General features: G+C 33.2%; 3 protein-coding genes across 13 annotated transcripts; 1 reads left to right on the top strand and 2 right to left on the bottom strand.

The window, feature by feature from the left end:
- Positions 1-6,536: 6,536 nt before the first annotated feature.
- Positions 6,537-10,957, bottom strand: LOC100679894. 6 transcript variants are annotated; one of them, XM_032602053.1, is made up of 4 exons: positions 10,852-10,957; positions 10,434-10,743; positions 10,243-10,347; positions 6,537-8,811 (listed from the first exon to the last, which is right to left on the bottom strand). In XM_032602053.1, exons 2-4 carry the CDS (start codon positions 10,548-10,550, stop codon positions 6,994-6,996), a joined length of 2,040 nt encoding a protein of 679 aa, XP_032457944.1. In that variant the 5' UTR covers positions 10,551-10,743; positions 10,852-10,957; the 3' UTR covers positions 6,537-6,993. The 6 variants fall into 6 exon arrangements, with proteins under 6 accessions (XP_032457944.1, XP_032457945.1, XP_032457946.1 ...); XM_032602054.1 differs by having other exon boundaries at positions 10,446-10,743; XM_032602055.1 differs by having other exon boundaries at positions 10,442-10,743; positions 10,852-10,952.
- A 101-nt stretch (positions 10,958-11,058) lies between these two features.
- LOC100679859 lies at positions 11,059-14,955 on the top strand. Its single transcript, XM_016989679.3, has 7 exons — positions 11,059-11,513; positions 11,603-11,733; positions 11,812-12,145; positions 12,366-13,046; positions 13,127-13,263; positions 13,356-13,569; positions 14,778-14,955. The coding sequence occupies exons 1-7, from the start codon at positions 11,321-11,323 to the stop codon at positions 14,924-14,926; spliced, it is 1,839 nt and encodes a 612-aa protein (XP_016845168.1). The 5' UTR covers positions 11,059-11,320; the 3' UTR covers positions 14,927-14,955.
- A 988-nt stretch (positions 14,956-15,943) lies between these two features.
- Positions 15,944-20,600, bottom strand: LOC116417380. 6 transcript variants are annotated; one of them, XM_031930171.1, is made up of 3 exons: positions 19,548-20,169; positions 18,758-18,902; positions 15,944-16,327 (listed from the first exon to the last, which is right to left on the bottom strand). In XM_031930171.1, exons 1-3 carry the CDS (start codon positions 19,825-19,827, stop codon positions 16,237-16,239), a joined length of 516 nt encoding a protein of 171 aa, XP_031786031.1. In that variant the 5' UTR covers positions 19,828-20,169; the 3' UTR covers positions 15,944-16,236. The 6 variants fall into 6 exon arrangements, 2 of the variants coding, with proteins under 2 accessions (XP_031786031.1, XP_031786030.1); XR_004227651.2 differs by lacking the exon at positions 15,944-16,327 and adding an exon at positions 19,044-19,444 and having other exon boundaries at positions 16,931-18,902; positions 19,548-20,171; XR_004227652.2 differs by lacking the exon at positions 15,944-16,327 and adding an exon at positions 19,044-19,149 and having other exon boundaries at positions 16,931-18,902; positions 19,548-20,171.
- Between the last annotated feature and the right edge of the window lie 2,466 nt (positions 20,601-23,066).

Raw genomic sequence — 23,066 nt, 5'->3', positions numbered from 1 at the left:
TTAATGCAGGCTTCTTTTGATATGCTATCTAATTTTTCAATATATTCCCTAGTGGAAATAATTGGGTGTGCCAAAGTATGCCAAAGTATGCTAAAGTGTGTCAAAGTGTGCCAGAGTGTGCCAAAGTATACCAGGGTATGCCAAAGTGTAATAAATTTCCGAATTTGAACACTTTGGAACATTATGGCACACTATGGCACACTTTGGCACACAATCCATTTCCACTAGGGTTCTGACATTAAGATTATTATGCATTATAGCATTAACATTTTATGCATATTTCGTATATTTTAGTATATTATTTTTTATTTATTTTAATTATTTACTACTCTTAACTTTAAACTACTAGACTTAGCGCAGTGCGCTGTGCGCACTGTAGTAGACTATTATTTTAATATTTGTTTTCTATCACGAAAATATATCAAAATGGTTAGTAACAGTAACAAACCGCTTGGAAAAATACGCACTAACTATTTTTTTTGGTTAACCTTACCAAGTACTTGGTGAGTATAATAAAATAATTGGTAAGTTACCTGCTTTTTTATTTTTTTTTTTAAATAGTTAATAGTAATATTTTTTTAAATAGTTGGTGAGTATTTTGCCAAGCGGTTTGTTACCGTTACTAACCATTTTTTTCCGTGCAACTTCCTTTTAAAATTTTAAGGGTTTGTCTCAACTCAGTTCGTGTCAACGTTTACATCATGTTTCTATTTGTAACAATAATAATATTTACAATATAGAATATTATAAATACACAAATTATAATTTGATATGTATTATAGTATTATATTACATTTTGAATATTAGAATCAATTTTAGAAATCAAAAACAAATCAAAAATTCTAACGATACTTTTGTCGCATGCGCACTACACGAGCCAATCATATTGACGCATTCTTGGCTTCACTTCCGAATAAACACTGGCGGACTTTTATGTATCTGAATACTTATCTTTCTTGACAGCACGTTAAGAATTTTCAAAAGACATCAAAAAGATGCCTTTTAGACAACTCACTGAAATTTGGAATAGCTTATTCTATCTTTCGGAAGGCTACTTTGAGATTGTCTAAAAGTCTTCAAATTGATAGCTTTTAGGTCATAGAAAAGGGTCAATAAACTTTTTAGATATCTTATGAATTACCCTTCTTAAGACTTCTTTTAGAATTTCTTAAAGTAGTCGACTTTTTCAGAGATAAGTATTGATGAACTAAAATATTATTCATTAAAGATCACTTTCAGACATCTTTTTGACATTTGCTTTAAGGCTTTTTTGTAAAAAAAATTTCAGAAATATCTTATATGAGAGCGCTTAAATATTGCTTTAAAGTGATCATATTAGATATCTTTTAGATAAGTTGGGTATGACAAAATTTGAAATACGTTCATAGTTTTCTAAAAGTTGTCTAGTTTTTTCCGCCATGTTTCCTGTCTTCAAGTCGTCAAAGTTGTTCTAAAAAATAACCCAAGCAAGATGACTGTAAATCTCAGAAAAAGCTGTCAAAAATCTGTCTGCTAATATATATCTTATTCATATCTTCATATCTGTATCTTATGAATTACCCGTTTTAAGACTTCTTTTAGAATTTCTTAAAGTAGTCGACTTTTTCAGAGATAAGTATCGATGAACTAATATTATTCATTAAAGATTACTTTCAGACATCTTTTTGACATTTCCTTTGACATTTTTGTAAAAAAAATTTCAGAAATATCTTATATGAGAGCGCTTAAATATTGCTTTAAAGTGATCATATTAGATATCTTCTGTTACAATGCCGCTACCCTAAGCGGGTCTTGGGCGTTGTCGTCCAGATCGGACGGGTGGGTGCCTATCACCACTACACAGCGCTTCCTTAGGTTGCGGATAGAGGAACAGCCCCTGAGAAAGAGGTTAGCTGCGAATAAATTGAATAAGCAGCCGCGGACAGCCGATAGGAACAGGCGTGGGTGTGATGAGCCCACACTGTCGAACGCATTCATCTAGAAACACTACGCAAGCACCACAACAACAAAAACACTTCACATTATCTCTTATCTCTCAATCTATCTCTTTCATCACACATTACAAAAATGGACAAAAATCCTGCTGCCGAGGAGGATGCGGGAGCGATGACAACTGCCCCGAAAGGGGATGTGTAGAATGATTCGTCACCTGGTCTTACGCGGTAACGATGCCAGCGAAAGCGCGCTGCCTTGCAGGGGGGCGTTAGGATGCGAGAATGAAACCGTAGTGTGTCTGACGACGAATTGACACTGTCCTAGTCAAAGTCGGAAAGCTCTCATACTTAGTTCTAGAGAGGTATGGGGGTTATCACCTCTAGAACGGTGGACTCACCTGCGATCGGAACAGGATCCGAAGCGCGCGGGTTTAACATAACATCATGGCTCAAAAAAATCAAATCCGAACCAAAAGGGACTTAAGGGTCGGAACTTGGAATGTTCGCAGTCTATACAGAGCAGGTGCGTTTAAAGAACTCGTAAAGAAACCTGATAGGTACAATCTAGATTTGGTAGCAATACAGGAATCGCGGTGGCCAGATGGCGGAGTACTAGCATCGGGTAACTTCACGTACCTGTATGGGGCCGGGAGTGGGGGATCTCTAGGCACCGGATTTCTCGTAAGCAAAAGCATCATACATTCGGTTAAAAGTTTCAAATCCGTCAATGATAGGCTCTCGTACATCATTATCGAAGGTGAATGGTATAGATATGTATTTATTAATGTACACTGTCCTACGGAGGACAAAGAAGAAGAAGCTAAGGATCTCTATTACGAAACTTTAGAGCAGGTAATCGACCAGTTCGCGTCTTACGACACAAGAATAGTATTAGGCGATTTCAATGCTAAAATAGGTAGGGAGGAAATGTTTAGGCCTACTATAGGTAAGGAAAGCCTGCACGAAGCCAGCAATGATAACGGTATTAGGGTCATATATTTCGCGGTGGCAAAAGATCTTATAATCAAAACTACGTATTTTAAGCACAAGAACATACACAAGGCAACGTGGACATCGCCGGACGGGGCCACACAGAACCAAATTGATCATTTCCTCATTGAAAAAAGACGTCATACTAATGTTCTTGACGTAAGGGCTTATAGAGAGGCAGATAGCGACTCGGACCACTTCCTAGTAGTAGCCAAATTAAGAGCTAGACTAATAAGAAGCGGGAGTATCAAAAGAATCTTATTAGGAGAATAGAAACTAACAGTAAGGAAAATAACCCCCGCGAAATGTACAGAGGGATTAACGCCATCAGAAAGGGTTTTAGGAGTAGAGCGCAATTGATGAAGGACGAAAACGAGGACCTCGTAACAAATGACAACGAATTACTGTCGCTGTGGAAAAATTATTTCGATAAATTATTAAACGTGCAAGAAAATAGCGAAGAATTAGGGGACGAAATTCACACTGCTGAACCCCACGTGTAGGAACCGAGCTACCAAGAAGTAGAGGCCGCGATTAAAAAACTAAAAAACAACAAAGCCGCGGGAAATGACTCTATACCAGCTGAGTTACTCAAATATGGGGGCGTCGAGATCACTTTCAAAATCTATAAACTAGTATGTGCCATCTGGAAAAATGAAACAATACCCGAAAATTGGAAGGAATCTATCATTATACCGATTTTGAAAAAGGGGGATAAGACATACTGCAATAACTATAGGGGTATTTCACTTTTAGCAACGTGCTACAAAGTTCTGTCAAACGTAATACAAGCTAGACTCACTCCATTCGCGGAAGATATAGTAGGAGATTATCAGTGCGGATTTCGGCGCAACAGATCGACGAGCGATCAAATGTTTACCATAAGACAGTTGTTAGAAGAAGAAGAGAAAAAGTGGGAATTTTGCGAAACCATACACCAACTATTTATAGATTTTAAAAAAGCGTACGACTCTATTAAGCGAAGCAAAATGTATCAAATTCTTGTACTTCTCGGTGTACCGAAAAAACTGGTGAGATTAATTCAAATATGTCTGAACGGAAGCACGGGAAAGGTCCGAGTAGGCGGTAATGTATCAGAACCCTTTATGATACGCGATGGTTTACAAGGGGATGGGCTCTCTACGGTACTGTTCAACTTAACGTTAGAGTATGCCGTTAGAAAAATGCAGGTTAGCCAGCTGGGCGCAACGCTTAATGGAACAACGCAGATACTAGGCTACGCAGATGATTTGGATATACTGGGGGATTGTAGGGAAACGGTAGCAAGAAACGCGGAAATCCTCATAAAAGCGGTGGAGTATACAGGGTTAGAAGTGAGTGAATGAAAAACAAAGTACATGATTGTGGATTAGCTAGGCATCTGCAGAGGGAGGAAGATCTCAGAGTTGGAAATTTTACTTTTGAAAAGGTTAGCGAATTCAGGTATCTGGGTACGACCATAAATGATAGAAACGAGATTAATGTCGAAATAAATAAGAGACTCCATTCGGGTAATGCTTGCTTCTACGCCGTGAGTAATTTACTTAAGTCGAGGCTGTTGTCTAAAAACGTTAAAATAAGAATATACAGGACAATAATACTGCCGGTGGTTCTGTACGGGTGCGAAACGTGGGCTCTCACTAAGCAGGCGGACAACCGTTTTAGGGTATTTGAAAATAAAGTCTTGCGAAAAATATACGGTCCGAAGAAAGATGAGGAAACCGGGGAATGGAGGAGACTACACAATGATGAGTTACACAATCTGTACGCGTCACCAAATATTAACAGAATAATAAAATCGCGCAGATTGGGATGGGCAGGGCACGTAGCGAGAATGGGAGACGACCGTACGGCAGCGCGTGTCATGAAGGGCAGGCCGATGGTAACGCGACCTCTAGGTAGACCTAGACGTAGATGGGAGGACAACGTAAAAGCGGATCTAGTAGAAATAGGACGGGTGGGTGTCGATCGGAGAGGTGCATCTTGGGTGGGGTTGACACAAGATAGGGCAGTGTGGAAGGCTTGCGTAGATGAGGCGATGAACTTTCGAGTTCCAAATGCCATGTAAAAAAAAAAAATATATTAGATATCTTTTAGATAAGTTGGGTATGACAAAATTTGAAATACGTTCATAGTTTTCTAAAAGTTGTCTAGTTGACGTCTTTTTTTCCGCCATGTTTCCTGTCTTCAAGTCGTCAAAGTTGTTCTAAAAAATAACCCAAGCAAGATGACTGTAAGTCTCAGAAAAAGCTGTCAAAAAGCTGTCTGCTAATATAGCTTAAATTTTTATACAAAATCTCTTCTGAAAGTGTACAAAAAGTGTGCAGAAAGATATCTCCGGGTGAAAAAAGTGACTATTGTGAAGCTGCCGCCAGGTGGTGTCCGGTTTTTCTCACTCGCAAGCGGTAAGAATCTATGGTAGGGGTGAGGGTAGAAATTTTGAAAAATAAAGATTTGAAAGGCAAAAATTATGAATTGAATTATAACGAAAGGTAAAATTATAAGTCCCGGAATATTGGAAAGGTATAATTTTGAAAACCTAAATTTGGAAATTCCTAAAAATATCGCGTCTGCATTGTTTTAACTACAAATATCACCTTTAGCAATATTTTAATTCAACATTTTTGTTTTATAAATTTATTAATTTCAAAATCTCAGTTTATTAATTTTTAATTTCTTATCTTTATCCTTTCTAATTTTTATTTTTCAAAATTTTTACCCTCACCCCTATGGTAGTTTGTATATAAGATGGTACAAGTTATAATTATATATTATAAAATATTACGTGTGCATGAATGTAGGCGTATGCGTTTAGCGGCGATGCGTTTAGGATTCGGCATTGCGAATGCGCAAATAATTATAAAGTGTATGTAAATTAAATAAATAACCCAATAAACAAACAAGTATTCTAAAAGCGCACTTAAAGATAACTTTCTCTAGGTAAATGGATGCTTTCAAGAAATTCTGAAAAGAATCGTTTAAGATGGCTTATAGGTTGCGGATTGTCCAGTCGAAAGGTATCTTTGTGGGGGCTCCCGCCGACCACCACCGGAGTCATCGAAGGAAGCAGCGCCTGATCCTGACTTCCACTAAGCAGTCGTTTCATCCGGCCACCATCAGAGTCATCGAAGGAAGCAGCGCCTGATCCCCAGAATGCATGAAGATACCTTTCGGCTGGACACTCTGCAACCTATAAGTCATCTTAAATGATTCCTATCAGAATAAGTCATCTTTAAGTGCGCTTTTAGAAAACTTGTTGTTTATTGGGTTCATCCGGTCATGACCCTACTTAAAAACTTCAGGTGATAATCATCTGATTATCAGCTGATTATCAGCTGATAATCAGGTGATAATCGTGTCAAAACGTCAGCTGATTATCAGCTGATAATCAGGTGATAATCATCTTGATATTTGCATTAAATAAAACATTGTATTAACATTATTTAGTAAATAATTTATTTTTTAAAATCAAATGCAATTAATAATATTTATCAATAATTTAATTAATATCTTATGTTCTAGAATAAATTAATTATAAACATTGATTTGTAGTGATTTTTTTTTAATTTCAGGATCGGGTTTATTTTAGGAAAAAGAATGACTAATACAGAGTTTTCAAGCATGAAATAATATATTTCTATAAAAATATAAAAATCGTTTTGTCAATAATGTAACAAATTCGGCAATGGTAGTATATACTTTATTCCTAAAATATCAATATAAATACAAATAGTTTTTATTTCGCTCGTAGCTACAATAGTAGAATTGGCTTCAATTTCATCAATTATTTTGAACATGTGATAGTATCCAGTATGATAGTTACGTGTTTTAATAATATTACAAATTGTAAACTCTCGTTTATTGTATTCGTCTACAATAAATTTGTCAATACGCGCAAATTTATTATTGTTTAACAAAATAAAGGAATTATTTGATCTCCTTTTTTTTCGTGATTCAGACTCATACAAACAACCATCTTTTATTATTTTATAATACATCGTTGCATCTTTTGATAGATCAAAGTTAACTACTAATATATTGTCAATGCTATTACCTTTACCGAAATAAGTTATATTTGATATTTTACAACAATTTTGAACCTTTGAATCCAGAATGTCATCACATATACATGTTCTTGCAAAACTGTTGCTGTGTGATTAATTTGTATAAATCTTGTAATCTGATACGGAACGCCTTTGGAAGATTTGATAGCTTTTAATAAAATGTGATTACCCGACTCAAATGAAAATGTTGAATGACACCACAATGGTCCCCAATTCAGTACGCTTGTGGATAAATGCAATAGTTGGTGGACGTTGTATGTCATAGCTTTCTGTCCGAAATATTTTTCAGTATCAGCTACAAATATGTGCAACATTTCATCAGCTCGATTTAATTCTGTAATATTAATTTTATCCTGCAGTAATATATACAAACTTTCTACAAAGAGAAGCCAATGATAGTAATGATTTCTACTTAAATGTTCTGGCAAAACAACGACGCTATAGTACAAAATATAATTTTCCCACTCTCGTGCTTTCCAGTCATTTCGACAACTTAATGGTCGACTTAATTTCGAAATTTGGTGTGGAGCTGTGATTTTATTTATTTTTGAATCGATTTCTCGGATGTCATCATTGTTCATCGATGAGATATGGTATTCTGTAAGCTGCTTTGCAACCCCTTCTAAACAGCAGTGCATATAATCGGGAACAAATCCCGAAATAATATTAAAAGATGTTAAATTGATGAGCGGGGAAGGGTACTTAATACCATTTATTGGACGATCGGGAGTAGCTGTCATCATATCATTAATGGTACTTTCATGGTCTCTTGGATTAATAGAAGTTGTCAATAACGGGTACTTCATTGCGTCTTCGACCCATACACCGGGATGGAGGCACCAACTACAAGCACACCTACCATTGAATTGCTTGATTCCCTGAATTGGTGCACGGGCTACGGAATCAACGCAGCTACTAATAATGTGTAACTTTAAAAGGCGATCTTTTGCATTTATAACGCACGGGATACCATCTTTGGTTAACCTATTCATCATATCAACAAACGTACCTAAAAAGACAGTCATGTCGGGTTTGTGTTTATTAAAAAACAATCCGCAAGTAATTAACTTGGACATTCTTTCTTGTTTTGGTAATTCGTTGAGCATAAGAAACAAAGGCCAAATAGAATATTTTGAACATTTAAATTTGTTTGCTCCATCCGTATTAAAAACTGCACTAATGTAATTTGATTTATCTTGTTCTGGCAAAGAATCAACAAATTTGATATATTCCTTACTGTCATATACATCACTTATACTATTGGGTTCACGAACTCTTTCTTTAATTACATATTCGTAATGATCTTGGTAAATACTAATAATATCCTTTATTTGAGACGAAGGATTAAGTAAAATAAAATAACTGGTATTACTAGGATTACTTAAATCTAGTTCCAACGTGCAGATTCGACAGTTCCTTACATTTTCTATTTCACCAAATTTACCTATGTATGCCGTGCAATTTGGACATACGGCATGGAATTCGGCTTTGTCCATAGGATTGAACAATTTATCAGCAAGATACCGGGAATTCGGCATAATCGACGTCTCAAAAATAGTATTTATTAATTTAAATAAATTCGTCATACCAGTGACCGATAAATTATTATTCATACTGAACTTCAAAATCATTAATAATAACTCGCCTTTGCTGACGTTAACTGGATCTGATGAAGCGGGTTCTAGAAGAGTAGGACTATTGAGCAATTCTTCTAAATTCTTTGGATCTTGAAAGGATTGAGAAGACTTTTCGAATCTATCTTCAAGCAGTATTGTATGAAGATAGTACTCCAAATCGTTTTCAAATTCCATCGACATCATGTCCTAAAAAATGAATAATTTTTAATTTTAGACCCTCAAAAATCCCTCAGTGTTTTTAGTTTATGTATGTTCATACTTGGGAGTACTTGCTTTTGATTTAAAAAAACAGATTTTAATCGAAATGAAAATGTAATTCTCAACTATAGTAAATATAGTTCTCAAAATGACTCAGTTAAATTTTTGGAATCGGAGGTACTTTGAAAGAAGGATATTTGTATTTTTGTTTAAAACATTATTCTTACGCAGGGTCTTATGGAAAATTGCAATAATTTAGGTATTTTACAGAACTTAAAAAACAATTTGTGATACAAAATTTTAAACAAGATCTGAGGAATAATTATTATGAATGGGTACCTCTAAGTAATAAATAAAATTAGTTGAAAATGAAAATGGTACATTTAACCTCAAAAAGTAAGTCGAATCAGCTTACTTATAAAACTTGATATTAATAATTAGAATTAAATGCTAAATGCTTTAATTGGATGTATGATTCTTATTTAGTGTGCCGTGTAAATTATACATCAGCTTTTTTTAACAATCTTTACTTCGTAAATTAAGAAAATACATAAAAAGTCCGGAATTATGTTAATTGGAATAGAAATTTACATGCTTAAAATAAGGTCATTATGTATGTTAGTTTACGAATGAAAGCGAAAACAATATTTGAATCATAGACATTGAATAGGAGCTTTATAGTAATACATTACATTTAAAAGTGAAAATTTCTACAAATGCATTGAGAGAAATGAATAAATCATCATGATTTATCTTATATCAAAATACATTAGAAGCAAGAAATATAACTCAAAAGAACTAGCAGGTCATATACCAATATTTCTGATGAGAAATATCAAGTGTAAAAATGTACATATGTCTAGAGGTGGAAATTGCAATAGAGGCAATTAAATTGAATGTGTCACGGTCGTCTACTTCAATCTAAATAATTAAAAAAATATCTACATATAATTTTATAGACAATGAGCTACACTTCTATGTAGATATGTCATCACAATAACGGTACCCAGGCCTGCGGTGCTGCCTATTTACATTGTCTCTCATACTATAAACATATTAATAAAGTGCACTTCTCAGACCTCGTGATCAGAAATCTTAAACACATACTAATCACAATATTTAATCATTTATACTGTCTATAGACGTAGTGTATTCATCTTACTAACCTCCAATTGAAATGTTTATTATAAAAATGTATAATTTTTAATAGGCCACGTAACAATATAATCAGAAAAAAGTACTAAATTGTAAATTATGTGAATGCGACAATGATATATTATACATAGTTGTTAATAATTGAACCATTTAATATTGCACAAATTATAAAAAACTACAAGAAATTATCTAACAATAACAATAATATAATGGAGAGCAGTGCATTAGTGGACAACATAAAATCATTATTACTCAAAGTATTACCTGCTCATTGTCCAGTTCCATATGTTGTTCCATGGGGCGGTTAGTCACGTCATTTATATAATCAGCTTCATTATCATTAAATGTAATACAAGAATGGTCTGCTTCCTGAAAAATATGTACATTTTATTTAGATTATAACTATACATATGATTAAGTATTGGAGAATTATGACAAATATTTTTTGAAATAACCTCATTACTTGCATTAAGATGATAAGACGGAGATATAGTACTATCTCTATATCTGTATGCAGTGCTCCTTGTAATGGCTTTGTCGCCTAATTCTCTATATTGGTTATACCTATCCATATTCCTTGCAGTGTGATCAGTTGTGATTATTTACAATTATTGTAAATATATAGCTACAGCTGATGGAGACTGTTTCGGATCCTCTCTCTGTCTGTCTGTCTGTCTCTCTCTCTCTCTCTCTGTCTCTCTCTTTCTCTCTCTCTCTCTCTCTCTCTCTCTCTCTCTCTCTCTTTCTCTCATGTGCGTTAAGCTGCTGAAATCACATTTCGTTTCTATATTCATTTTGTTATAATCTATATATTTTTGTTATTTTCGCCAATTATTTGTTCGTCTTAAGAAAAAAATTGGATAATTTACTTACGCTCTTTTTTATTGCCGAATTTTTTATTACTGCCGAATGTATTTATAAATGATAAAAAAACGTGTTCCTAAAGTCGTCAATCCTGCAGTGATTGTAGTGAGTAACTAGTACTATATTAGAGTGAGTACTAGATTGATCACTTTAAGAACTGCAATATCATTCGATGTTTACATATACATATAAGTACATCTGTATATACATATATGTATGGACACATTACACATGCAGCAGACGTGATCACGCGATATTGCTATACTTCGCCATTTGCCGACTCGCGTTAGAGATGAGATCGATATATGTTTAATGATATAAATAATTTATTTATTTGTATTCGGTGATATATATATATATATATATATATATATATATATATAATACCTTGTTTAAGAGCGGATAATGGCTCAGTGTTTCACATGTTAAGTGAGAGTGATGTTTTAAAAAATAATTATTTTAAAAAAAGACATGAAGTATGCATGCTTGCATTAAATTTGTACATGATAATAACAAGTATCATTGTGTGCTGGTATCACATATATTCTACAAAAAAAATGATGTACAATATATCACACCTTTACACTTACTAGATTATGATAGTACACATAAGTATTATATTTTACATGAGAAAAACCAAAGATATCCAGGATATATTGTATGTCTCGGAGGTAAATATATATCTTTGAATGTATAAGATATTTTGTACTATATTCTGATTATTAATTTAATTTAACTATTAAAAATCATTTTCTTGCAGAGTCGTTAGAAGAAGTCCAAAGAAAGGCTTTAGATAAACCAAAGAGGTTAATATTTCCAAAAAAGTTTACTTCGAGCGAGGATGAAAAGAAAATTGAAGGCGATGATAGTAGAAACCCCGAAACCAATCCTGTATGTAACGTCAAACTGCTTGGCATACTTTTATTTTTTTTTATTGATTAATTTTGAACATAATTTAATTTTTTTCAGATTAAACTCAAAGTATCTAAGAAAATGGCACAGAAAGAGAATTCAGTGCGCGTTATAGAAAAATTTAAGAGTCAATTTTTGATCAGAAATCGCACAAATTTAACTCTTGCTAATGACAGAGTTAATGAAAATATTGGTAGTAATAACAGAGATTTAACTCGTACAAATTACAATAGCAACTTAAGATTAAATGATGACAGTCATGATAGAGAAACAACTCTTATAAATTCTACAGATAATCAAATTAATGAAAACTATAACAGTAAGCTGCTAAGAGCAAACGTGGTAATTCACTTGGTGGATTGCGTAAAATCCTCTCCACACGTAACCAAAGGTTCGTTGAAATTAATTAAATATTTTCAAAACATACATATATGGTAATAAAATTTAGCCGTACCTGACGTACATGTATGAGAAAACTGTTAAGATTTTAAAAAATTACAAAATAATCTAATTTTTAAGTAACAAACATTAACTAATTTTACTTAGTAAAAATCTTTTAAAATAACTTCTACAGATTTTAAAAGTATAAATTTGTCTATATATTTTTTTAGAAATCACTAAAGTAAGCAACAGAAAGGCAAGAAAAAGTTGTTCTAATTCCATCTCTCCGACGCAATTAGAAAGGCATAAAAATGTTTCAAACCCTGGCTATCGTAAGGACATAATACCACCCAATGAGGAACCTCCATATGAAACGCATCCAAATACTGCTTCCACTAGCATACAAGAACCAATGGATAGCCCAAGACTGTCACCTCCATTTGGTATGCTTCCTGATCTTTCCACAAACCAAAAAGTACCAGTCAACCATACTCTACAATCAGCATCTCCACCTCCAATGCTTTCTGATGTTGCTTCCACGAGCAAAGAAGTATCGGAACATAGTCCAGCATCAACACCTCCATCTGTTCCAGAAAATTTATTCCCACTTGCCGGACAAACATTTTCGAGGTCACTGTCACCCGCATCAAATACAAATCTAACATCGTCTTCATCTTCACTACATTTACAGCAATTTCGTGACAGATTCAAACGCTTAAGAGAAGCAACACCAGCGATTGAACCATCACAATGTGCAACACCTCGATCCTCAAGAAGAAGCCCACAAACACGTAATGGATCAGAGAGACAGACATTATGTTCAGAAAATCAAGAACATAACCTCACAGATCCGAGATCACCTTCAGTACAATCATCTATTAGAGAAACACACAGCATATTATCTGACAATGGTAGCAACTTTTATATTGATTTACTTATTAATATTAAATATTGTATTGCAAAAATATTAAAAAACTGAACTTTTTTACAGGAGCTGCTAATATACCATGCCATTATTTATACACATACAAAAAACAACTATATAAGAACTACAAAAAAAGAAAAATTGATATGCGTCAGCAACATGAAGAGGTGTTAAAAAGATATGAAGAGATGGACGGTGAAATGGTACGTATCAAGTTTTGTTTTCAAAATTAATTATTCAAAATTTATTATTAAAATTGAAAACTTTGTATGATTCTAATTTATTTGTGTTTAAGGTATACCTAGGTGAAGGAATCCAAGTTGGAATTAAGTCGTGGCGCATATCTAAAAGAAAGAAATACACCTGTTTCTTACGGGATATAGGAGGCTATTTATGGAAGAAGCATCAGCTCCCAACGCGATGCCTTGATTTGTCCAAAACCAAAAAGGTGTTGCCTGAAGGATATCAGTACAAACTTTGCTCACCTCGGAAAGTGGATTTATATTTGAGTGAGTATAACAAATTCTTATCTATATACACGAATAAAATACATGAATGTTTAACAAATTTGTAAGGTACGATACTTCATGAGGGCTTATATACTAACTTTTCAGCACAAACAATCCACCAGTTATAAAATATTAGATATTTAACCTTAAAAATTGTAAAATAATGGAATATTTACATTTAGTGCATTGTCTGGACTCGAAACTTAGTATACAAGCTCTCAAAGTGTACTGCATCTAACCTGCAAATTTTAATTTCTTTTCAGAAACTAAAATATGTACATCGTTCTTTAAATTGGCTTTTGTCGAAAGTGTTTTTGGGCTAAGTACACCTAGTGCTTCCAGAAAAGTCTAAAAGCTGTATAGATTTAATGCAATACGCTCTGAGGATTTGCCTACTAATTTTCAAGTCCAAACAATGTAATAGTTTTATATTAAATTTTTACAATTAAAAGTGTCAAAATAATTGAATATTTAAAAACAGTGCGTTGTCTGGACTTGAAACTCAGCTCAGAGCATACTGCATCTAACCTGCAAATTTGATAACTTTGCATACATAATACGTATATTTAATCAATCCAAAGTTCTATAATTTACTAATTTTCAAGTCCAAACAAAGCAGTATTTTATAGCATTACATTTTTATTAAAACTACTGCATTGTTTGGATTTAAAAATTAGTATGAAAATCCTCAGTGCGTATTCTATTAAATCTGTACAGCTTTTAGATTTTTCTGGAAGCACAAGGTGTGCTTAACCCTAAAACACTTTCTGCAAAAGCGAATTTAAAGAGTGATATTCTTGTTTCTGATTAGCCATTAAACTTTGCAGGTTAAATGCAGTACGCTCTGAAAGCTTGTATATTAACAAGAGGACACCTTAGCCTCCGGTTGTCAAATCTGACTCAAAATTTTCAACGCAAATATCTTCAACAATTCCATCCCATAGGCCTTAGTAATTGAGATATCAACTTATTGTTATATATGCAGAGTATATCTATACATATTGTTTTATATTATATATAGATATACATCATTTTAAAAATTTAATATTATATTTTTTACATTAAAAATTTCAAAATAATTGGATCTTTAAAACAAGTACATTGTCTGCTTGAAACTCAGTATACAAGCTTTCAGAGTGTGCTGCATCTAACCTACAAAGTTTAACAGCTTTTCAGAAACATCGCTATAATAATCTTGTATTTTTCAGGTTTGTATGATGATTACCTGAAAGAGAACAGGAAGTATAAAAACATGTCCGACGACGAAAGGGACATAATGATCAAAAACTCAACGGAAGTTCTTACTAGCTTGATAAGGGATGAAAGGGATGCGTTCATTAAAAAAAACATTTTATAAAGTGAAAATAAAATGTGATAAACTTAAAAGAAAAAAAAGTATTAAAAGGATCTAAGTCTTATAATTAAAAATTGTTGTAATAACAATAATATTGTAATAAAAAAGCATTGTTAAAAAATAAATTTTTGCATTATATAATTAATTACCTTAATTAATAAATATATATCTAATATAAATCTTATATTACAATAATAAAAATATAAATATAATATATAAAATAATATCTAATATAAATCTTATATTAGAATATTGAAACAAAAAAGATTTTTATAATTATTTTGCACAATACTGAAATATCAATTTATTTTTTTGATCAAATTCTTTTTATCAATTATTAAAATTTATAAATAAATACAATTTAAAGAACATTTGATTATGTAATAATATACCTTTTTATTGAATTAATTTATCAAGATGATTATCAGCTGATTATCAGCTGATAATCAGCTGACGTTTTGACACGATTATCAGGTGATTATCAGCTGATAATCAGCTGATTATCACCTGAAGTTTTTAAGTAGGGGACTTTTTTTATATAGGGATTCCATATTTGATATAATTTATAATACTTGATTATTACAACTATTACATTTATATCTAACACTAATTATATTTTAATAGATTGACAGTTAAATTTAGTTTAGTAAAAATTTAGATAATTATATTCATTTAATCATTGTTATATCGAAAGAATGACAGTTTCAACCATGTTAAACGCAAAGTGTATTATTAATAAGCTAATAAACTCGGATTAAAATCTAATTTTTTTACTTACATAAACTCGGATTAAAATATAATTTTTTTCTCGATCTACATGCTCACACCCACAGGCACACACATGCGCGCGCGCACACACACACAGACGAAATCAAAAATAAAATTTTTACCTCCAGTAGATCATGTCTAGGTGTCAAAATCACATCCCGGATGGCGAGACATGGTTTATTATACGACGCACTTAGTATACAACAAATGTACCAAAAGAAATCTCCACTTTCAGTAGACGATGTCCAGGTGTCAAAATCACTTCCCGGATGACGAAACATGGTCTATGATACAACGCACTCAGTATACAACAAATATACTAAAAGAATATTTTTACTTCCAGTAAATGATGTCGAGATGTCAAAATCAACTTCCGGATGGCGAGGCATGGTCTATGATAAAACGGACTTAATATACAACAAATGTACCCAAAAAAATGTTTACTTCCAGTAGACGATGTCTAGGTGTCAGGATGATCCTGAGGTTAATCCGTTATAAATGTTGTATACATGATATATGATGCTACCTTCCAAGTTATACAAAGTTTAACCACAAAAAACCTCGTTTATAATCATAAGTATTATCAGCGTCAGAATTCCAGGAAGACTAAAATTCCAAGAAGTCCAGAAAAATTCCCTGAAAAACCCGAAAAGTGCAAAATTCAATCTTTACATTAAAATATCACAATATTGGCGTACAAAAAAAATATAATAAAACGGTAGAAATGTTCTTAGATGTGAGGACTAATATAACAGTTAAAAAAATTTCAATTAGAATTGAAGGGATTTGAATAAATTGAACTGGAAATTACGTTTTGGACAGAAATTTAAGTAAATTAATATTATGTAGATAACAATAAAATAATATTAATTAAAATTTTTAATGTTATTTACATTTATAATATAATGTAAGTAGTAGGATTATAACAATTATCAAGAGGCGCGATAGAGCCGGACTGGCTAGAAAGGACGAAGTTCGGTTCAGGACAGGGCGACCCTATGAAACGCTCATCACTTCTTCTTACTGGTCCTTGGTAATTTTTTAATATTAGATTTTAATAAAAGAAATATTAAGTCTAATATTTATTAGAAAAAGTAATAAACATTTGCAAATCTGAACCGTGGATCCGAATTCAGATTTGGAATAAATCGATTTTACTTAAAATTATTATTTAACGAATAATATAAAAAGAAAATTGATTGTAAATTAATTAAATAATAATAATAATAGTAGGTCCGGGATTGTGGGTAATGGATATGCAACGCAATAATTATAAACTCTTGTTTATATTTAAAATAGTGTGTATATTAACAAAAATAATTTAACATAAGAATAATGCCTATTATTGCTATTATTCTTTTTAAATCAGATTTAGTTACAATTTTGTTTATTTTTTGATGAAAACTTCTGTTATGCGATTATTAAATATTATTAAATTCTACGCTTAATTTTGCAGTAGAGTATTTGTTAGAGCGCTTAAAAGTGCTGCTCGAATTTTATAATTATTAAATTCTACGCTTAATTTTGCAGTAGATTTCTGTACATGTACTAAGGCGCTTAAAAGTGCAGTCGGAGTAAACTAGGGCGCTTGAAAATGCTGCCGCTAGTGATTGAACACAGGCCTCGCATGGCCTTTTATAGGGCGCTAAGCGAGCGCTGATCGAGCCGCCGAAAATATTCGCACGTTCACACAATCATACTATCATTCATTCATATTTACATTTATCATTCATACAAATATACTCGGATGCGCACGACTCACCGTCGCTCGGTTGCGCTCACATATACATATAAATAGTGTTACGCAACGCTCTGCTGTTAATGCTGGCTTCGTAGCTGGAGAGAGAAGGGGGACGCGCACGCACACATGCGCGGCGATGGCCTGCCGTCGCTGCGTAGACTACTGCGTAGCTGCTGGTTTCGTAGGAGGTGAGAAGAGTGGGGACGGCCGAAACATTCCGTGCGCTCGCTGTATAGGCAGAGTCGGATGTTTTTTAGGATTTTTTTAATGTATATGTTCTAGGAAGTTACACGCCGGATCGTATATAGGGCATTACACCTATATACTTGAAAATTGGGTTTTCTAACCTCCAACAAAAATCTCGATTGCATTTAAATCATTATTATTGCGCTTATGCGCAATCTGCTGGTATCTATTTGAAATATATTAACCTAATCTTTCATCTTTAAAAGGATTCATTCGAATATATTACGTTTTTATCTTAATATTGCAAGTTGAAAATTTGCTCGATGAATTTCTTTTCGTCAGAGTTTCTTCTCTCAATATTTTGTCTTCTCCGGTCACGTGACTTCCGGTCAGATGTATTATACGCCAGTATTTACAGCAGTTATAATCTAGTTTACCGACATTCGTCTGCTACTCGATGACACGCGATTGTGGTATTATATATGACGTACATATAATAATACCATACGATTATATGCTCGATGGGATCAATATATAAAGCAAAAGTAGCTTATTGCCTATCAAATAGATCAAGATTTCAAGGAGAATATGCTTTGTAGAAGATCTAAAATCTTCCTAAAAAAAACTTTTTTCGAAAGTCATAACCTTGGCAAGAAAAAGTAGTGAAATCTATAAATATTAAAATGTCAAGTAGATGTTTTTTTTTTGCTATATGCATGTGGATATTTTTTGGAAAACCTGATTTTAACTTTAGTTTTATCTTAGCGCGTATAGCAAAAAAAAAACATTTACTTGACATTTTAATATTTATGCATTTCAGTAATATGACAATATTATCAATTTTTGCAATATTTAATAGTAAATTACTCATGTACCGCCAATTGCCACTTGAGCCGAAGGCTTGGGTGGTAAATGCAAGTCATGGGCTCGCCATTTAACCTCTTGTAGTGTGTGTATACGATTTTACTTTTTGGACCTGGGATACGTCAAATTTCAACTTAAACAAAAGTTTTTATTTTCGTATTTTTTAATTTTTAAAAATTGAAATCTTAATTTTTATATTTGTTTTTTGTTCATAAAAAAGCCTTGTACATTTATATAGAGATGAATAATAATGCATTATTATAAATAACAGTTACCGTCCCACTTCAAATTCAAATTCAGCTCGCCGTATAGCTAGATCAGCTTCTATGAGACGTTGCGGTTGGTGAGTTGTTACTAAGAGACCAGCTTCGGCTATTTCAAAATTTCTACTAATTTTTCCCATTTGTTCCTTCATTACATCTACAAATTTAAAGTTATTTTAATTCAACTTCAATTGATGCATTGAATATTGAATTCTATGGTTAAACTGTGTACATAATTCTTTTTGCACAAAATAATCTAACTTGTAAATCTTATTTAATGAAAAAGTTTCGTAATTACTCAAAACTCATGTCTAAGGGGTTGTCGGAACTACATCCACTGTCAGCCATAACTTTTTAGATCATAAACTATAAATATCGCCTCAATATGGTGTATTCCAAGGTTGCTAGTACAATATCTTATATTAAGTAAGTCTTGTATTTATGTAATCATACATAATTTTTGCAAACAATAAAGCCAAAAATGAAATTAAGAATCAAAAACGATCTTCACTTTCATGTAAAATATTTAATAATATACATTTTTTGCTATTTAAATCAACAAAAACTTGTTTGAGATAACCCAAACAATAATAAACAATTATCGATTCGACATTCTGTAACATGTGTAAATTGTGAACAAATAGTGAGAACTACGGTACGAGGTGTGGTCACAATTAATCAGGTTGACCACGGCATCCCCTTAAAAAATTACGACTTTTCTAATAAATCATTTAGTAACTACTTTAATCAATAGATTACTTTTGTACTAATATATTGTTTCAATGCATTTCCAATTATTTACCTAGCATTTTATAAACGTTAGAACGTTCTCCCATTCCTTTTGCTGCATACAAATGGAAATTTTCACAAGTATTATTACTTCTGACGGGTTTTTTGTAGACCGACAGAACGTTAGCAAGTGGTAGCCAAAACCTTCTTAGGTAAGCTGCGAAGTCTTGCAGCTTTCGCAGTACAGCTGGATCAATAACAAGGCTAGTGATATGCATAAACCCATCGGGAATTTTTTCTGGAGGCAAACGTGCTACCGCATAAGCCCTTTCCAGAATATATTCAAATTCCATAGGAATATCCTTGTCATCCCAACTTTTTGATAAGGCCTTTATAAATCATAATCATTTAGACATTATTGTAATATTTCAACTTCTAAAGACTGGCAACATATTGATTTACATTGACTGCACTGAATGAAATAAAGGTGTACGCAAGTTCCACCCGGGTAAGAGTAAGGCTATTCACTCAATTCATATGTTCATTGAACTAAATTATTTGATTATTTAGTATTTAAACTCACAATTATGACGGTAGCTCGGCCGTCATTATTATTTTAAGTTGTTTGTTGTTTATGCTACTATTCACCGTTTCCGTCGGCTGTGCAGAAGGCACTAGATTCTACCGACTATAATCTATCCGCGCATGGACGTAAAGACGTATGAACACGCGGCGGTGATAGTAGTACTCAGGACGTGGATTCAAAAGGAGGAAAAGTCAATGAACACTCGCGGATTATTGTAAAACTTAGACTAACTGTTTATTGGTGCTCGGCTTACACAAGCGCGCCAGACGGGCGCATGCCAGCTACCAGCATGTAGTCGAGGTGAGAGAGAGAGAGAGAGGAGGCTTAAAGTCGCCCGAATAAGCGAGAGTTGATAAGAACTAGTACTTACAGATGTACGTGGCCGGCACGGCCGTTCATACCCACGCGAAGATGATCTCGGACGGATTGTCCTCGGTTCGGTTAACCCCTCAACCCTCGCACACAATAATCGCAATCGCAGAGTGTCTATTCGCGAAACGGAGCGGAGCGAAGGCAGACTCGGAATGGCTCGCTAGCGCGAGCACAGATTTACCTATGCCCTCTGATACACTGTTGTCAACTCTTGACAGCAGTGTGCGAGCAGGTGGCAACATTGTACGTTGCTAAATTTAAATCTCTCTCTATGCTTATTCTCTCTCTGTCTCTCTTACTCTCTCACATGCTGCGCCTTTAGTAGCTGTAACAACAGAAGTATTATACCGAATGTTGATTCTGTCCAGGAGAGACGTCGTAACGTGCTCAACGTGCGTTAATTGCACTGGCAACCGTTACACAATATTATTTTGTTGCTAAGAATGAACTATGTAGAAACTGTTTTAAGTAATGTGACTTGTGACCAAAAATGGGCAAATAATATTAAAATGTGTACATTTTAATATTATTTGCCCTTTATCATAATAGGTTATGATAATTGGAAATCCATTCAAAATTTATTTAGTAAAATGTAAAATTTTTGAACAAATTTGAAGTTAATAGAAAAAAGTCATTCAATTTTCTACCAGGGAAATAATTAGAAAAAATCATCACCTGCTTAACGTGAAACAAGCAACCAGAAATTGTTGCATTTGGAAAATCTTCACGGGCACTGTTTATCTGAGATCTTTCAAAATCGCCCATTAGATATAGGACATTTTGTCTTAGGTTGGGAACAATTTCAAAAACCTTATCCCATATAGCGTTGTACATAGCTGTGGTTCTTGAACTTGCCAGAACAAAAATGACAGGAAATCCCTACCAATAACATTTTTAAACATAAATAACAGATGTATGCGTACATTAAGGGGTTGTTGGAGCTATGCTGGTTGATTCGAATGCTGTAGCTTAGCTAACCTTAAAAATTGTTATGATCATAAATAATAAGTAAATACACTTGCTTATAGCACGAAAATACACTGTTCCGCCGTTGGTATTACAATTATCACAATAATTAATACTAGATAACTTTCGTATTTGTGTAATTAAGCATACGTTCTGCAAACAATGATAACTACAACGCGAGGAAGAGGATTAAAATAAAAAAAAGGAAGATCGCTACTTTCGTATTCATTATTTAATAAAATAAAATGTTTTAGTTATTAAATCAATACAAACTGAATGTTACGCTGTAACCTGAATGAAGTATATCTAAAGTCAACAATCTGAACTACGGCTCCAATCGTGCTCATAATTGGCCATGTTGGCTCCAACATCCCCTTAATCATAATTAAGATAGTATGTATTATGAAGTATTATGCAGATACCTTTTATGACAAATATTAATTATTTTTAATTTTTTGTTCTACTGTGTCGGAAATTGATCGATTGAACTTTATGAGCAGGAAATGCAATTGCGATTCATAATTTGAAGTAATATTTTGTTTCGGCTATAAATTAATTTTCTTCTTATCACACTGAATATTCGTTACACTGAACATATTCATATGGGACGCGCTTTTATTCTTAGGATAGCACCATTTATCGAAATTATTCTCTCCGTATATTAAATACAACAGTAATTTAAAAAAATATATATTAACCTACCGTATTCATCTTTCGAAAGTGAACTATAAACACCTGTGCGCAGCGAGGTTTCCTTGGTCTTATCTATGATTCATATACTTTGTTATAAATTGTATACAAATTAGTGTCATACACATGAATATAAACTCTTAACTTAAAGGTTCCGGCTGCATACAATTGTCTGCATCTTGATAGGGGTTCAAGCATACTTTCGTGTATAAAGACCAGACTAATCGAACCATCTGTTCCACGTGCGCAACCTCTATAATATTCTGCCACAGGTGGATACTCTGTCAAAACATCACCCAATGCTTCCAAGGTTCGAGGAACGGGTGGCACGAACTTTAATCGTTCGGCTCGCATTCTAGATTGATAAGTCGAATACTTAACTTGGGTGCGTATCGGGACATACCTAAGCTCATTAAACAATGATTATTATACAAATTAATAGAAGGAAAAAATAAACAATGGTAAGTAATGGTAAATCAAATTGAATTGAAATTAAACTTTCTGTATTTCTGATTTTACTTAATAGGCCTTATACAAATAGATTTAATATTAGATTGTAAAAGTAATAGTGCGTAGAATTTGGATTGGAAATAGAGTTTTTTAATCGTAAATTTTGTATTTCCAGTTTTCCAGAAAAAGTAAAAGTCCGATCGACATTTCCTTCGGTAGAACGATTCATTAAACTCAACACTACGGTGCTATACAGACTCGGTTTTTCTTTAAAAATTTTACTTAAATACTCATGTGTAATAGAAAAACAGTGTTTTCATCCACCACAGCCCCTTAAGTTTTAACCGTTTGTAAGAACGAAACCTTTTTTTGGCACACAACTTGGAATGTAATTGTGATTAATAAAAAATAATTTTCAAGATACTTTAAACCATTTCAAGTATGTAGTAACTTCGCAAAACTTCGATGTACTTACAAAAAGTACCGAACCAACACTTGAAACATCGCCGTATTGTCATGAGTTAATAT

The sequence above is a fragment of the Nasonia vitripennis genome (genome assembly GCF_009193385.2).
Source record: "Nasonia vitripennis strain AsymCx chromosome 4 unlocalized genomic scaffold, Nvit_psr_1.1 chr4_random0009, whole genome shotgun sequence".
NCBI lineage: Eukaryota > Metazoa > Arthropoda > Insecta > Hymenoptera > Pteromalidae > Nasonia > Nasonia vitripennis.
This window is presented reverse-complemented; position numbering and strand designations above follow the sequence as displayed.

Coding starts and splice junctions, on each gene's coding strand:
- LOC100679894 (XM_032602053.1), bottom strand. CDS start 10,550: ATGGATAGGTATAACCAATATAGAGAATTAGGCGACAAAGCCATTACA. Junction 10,348..10,433: donor ATCTTAATGCAAGTAATGAG/GTTATTTCAAAA, acceptor CATATTTTTCAG/GAAGCAGACCATTCTTGTAT. Junction 8,812..10,242: donor TGGAACTGGACAATGAGCAG/GTAATACTTTGA, acceptor TTCATTTTTTAG/GACATGATGTCGATGGAATT.
- LOC100679859 (XM_016989679.3), top strand. CDS start 11,321: ATGCATGCTTGCATTAAATTTGTACATGATAATAACAAGTATCATTGT. Junction 11,734..11,811: donor GAAACCCCGAAACCAATCCT/GTATGTAACGTC, acceptor AATTTTTTTCAG/ATTAAACTCAAAGTATCTAA. Junction 13,570..14,777: donor GAAAGTGGATTTATATTTGA/GTGAGTATAACA, acceptor TGTATTTTTCAG/GTTTGTATGATGATTACCTG.
- LOC116417380 (XM_031930170.2), bottom strand. CDS start 19,827: ATGGAATTTGAATATATTCTGGAAAGGGCTTATGCGGTAGCACGTTTG. Junction 18,903..19,547: donor TAACGTTTATAAAATGCTAG/GTAAATAATTGG, acceptor TTAAATTTGTAG/ATGTAATGAAGGAACAAATG. Junction 17,661..18,757: donor TTTGAATTTGAAGTGGGACG/GTAACTGTTATT, acceptor CTGCCTATACAG/CGAGCGCACGGAATGTTTCG.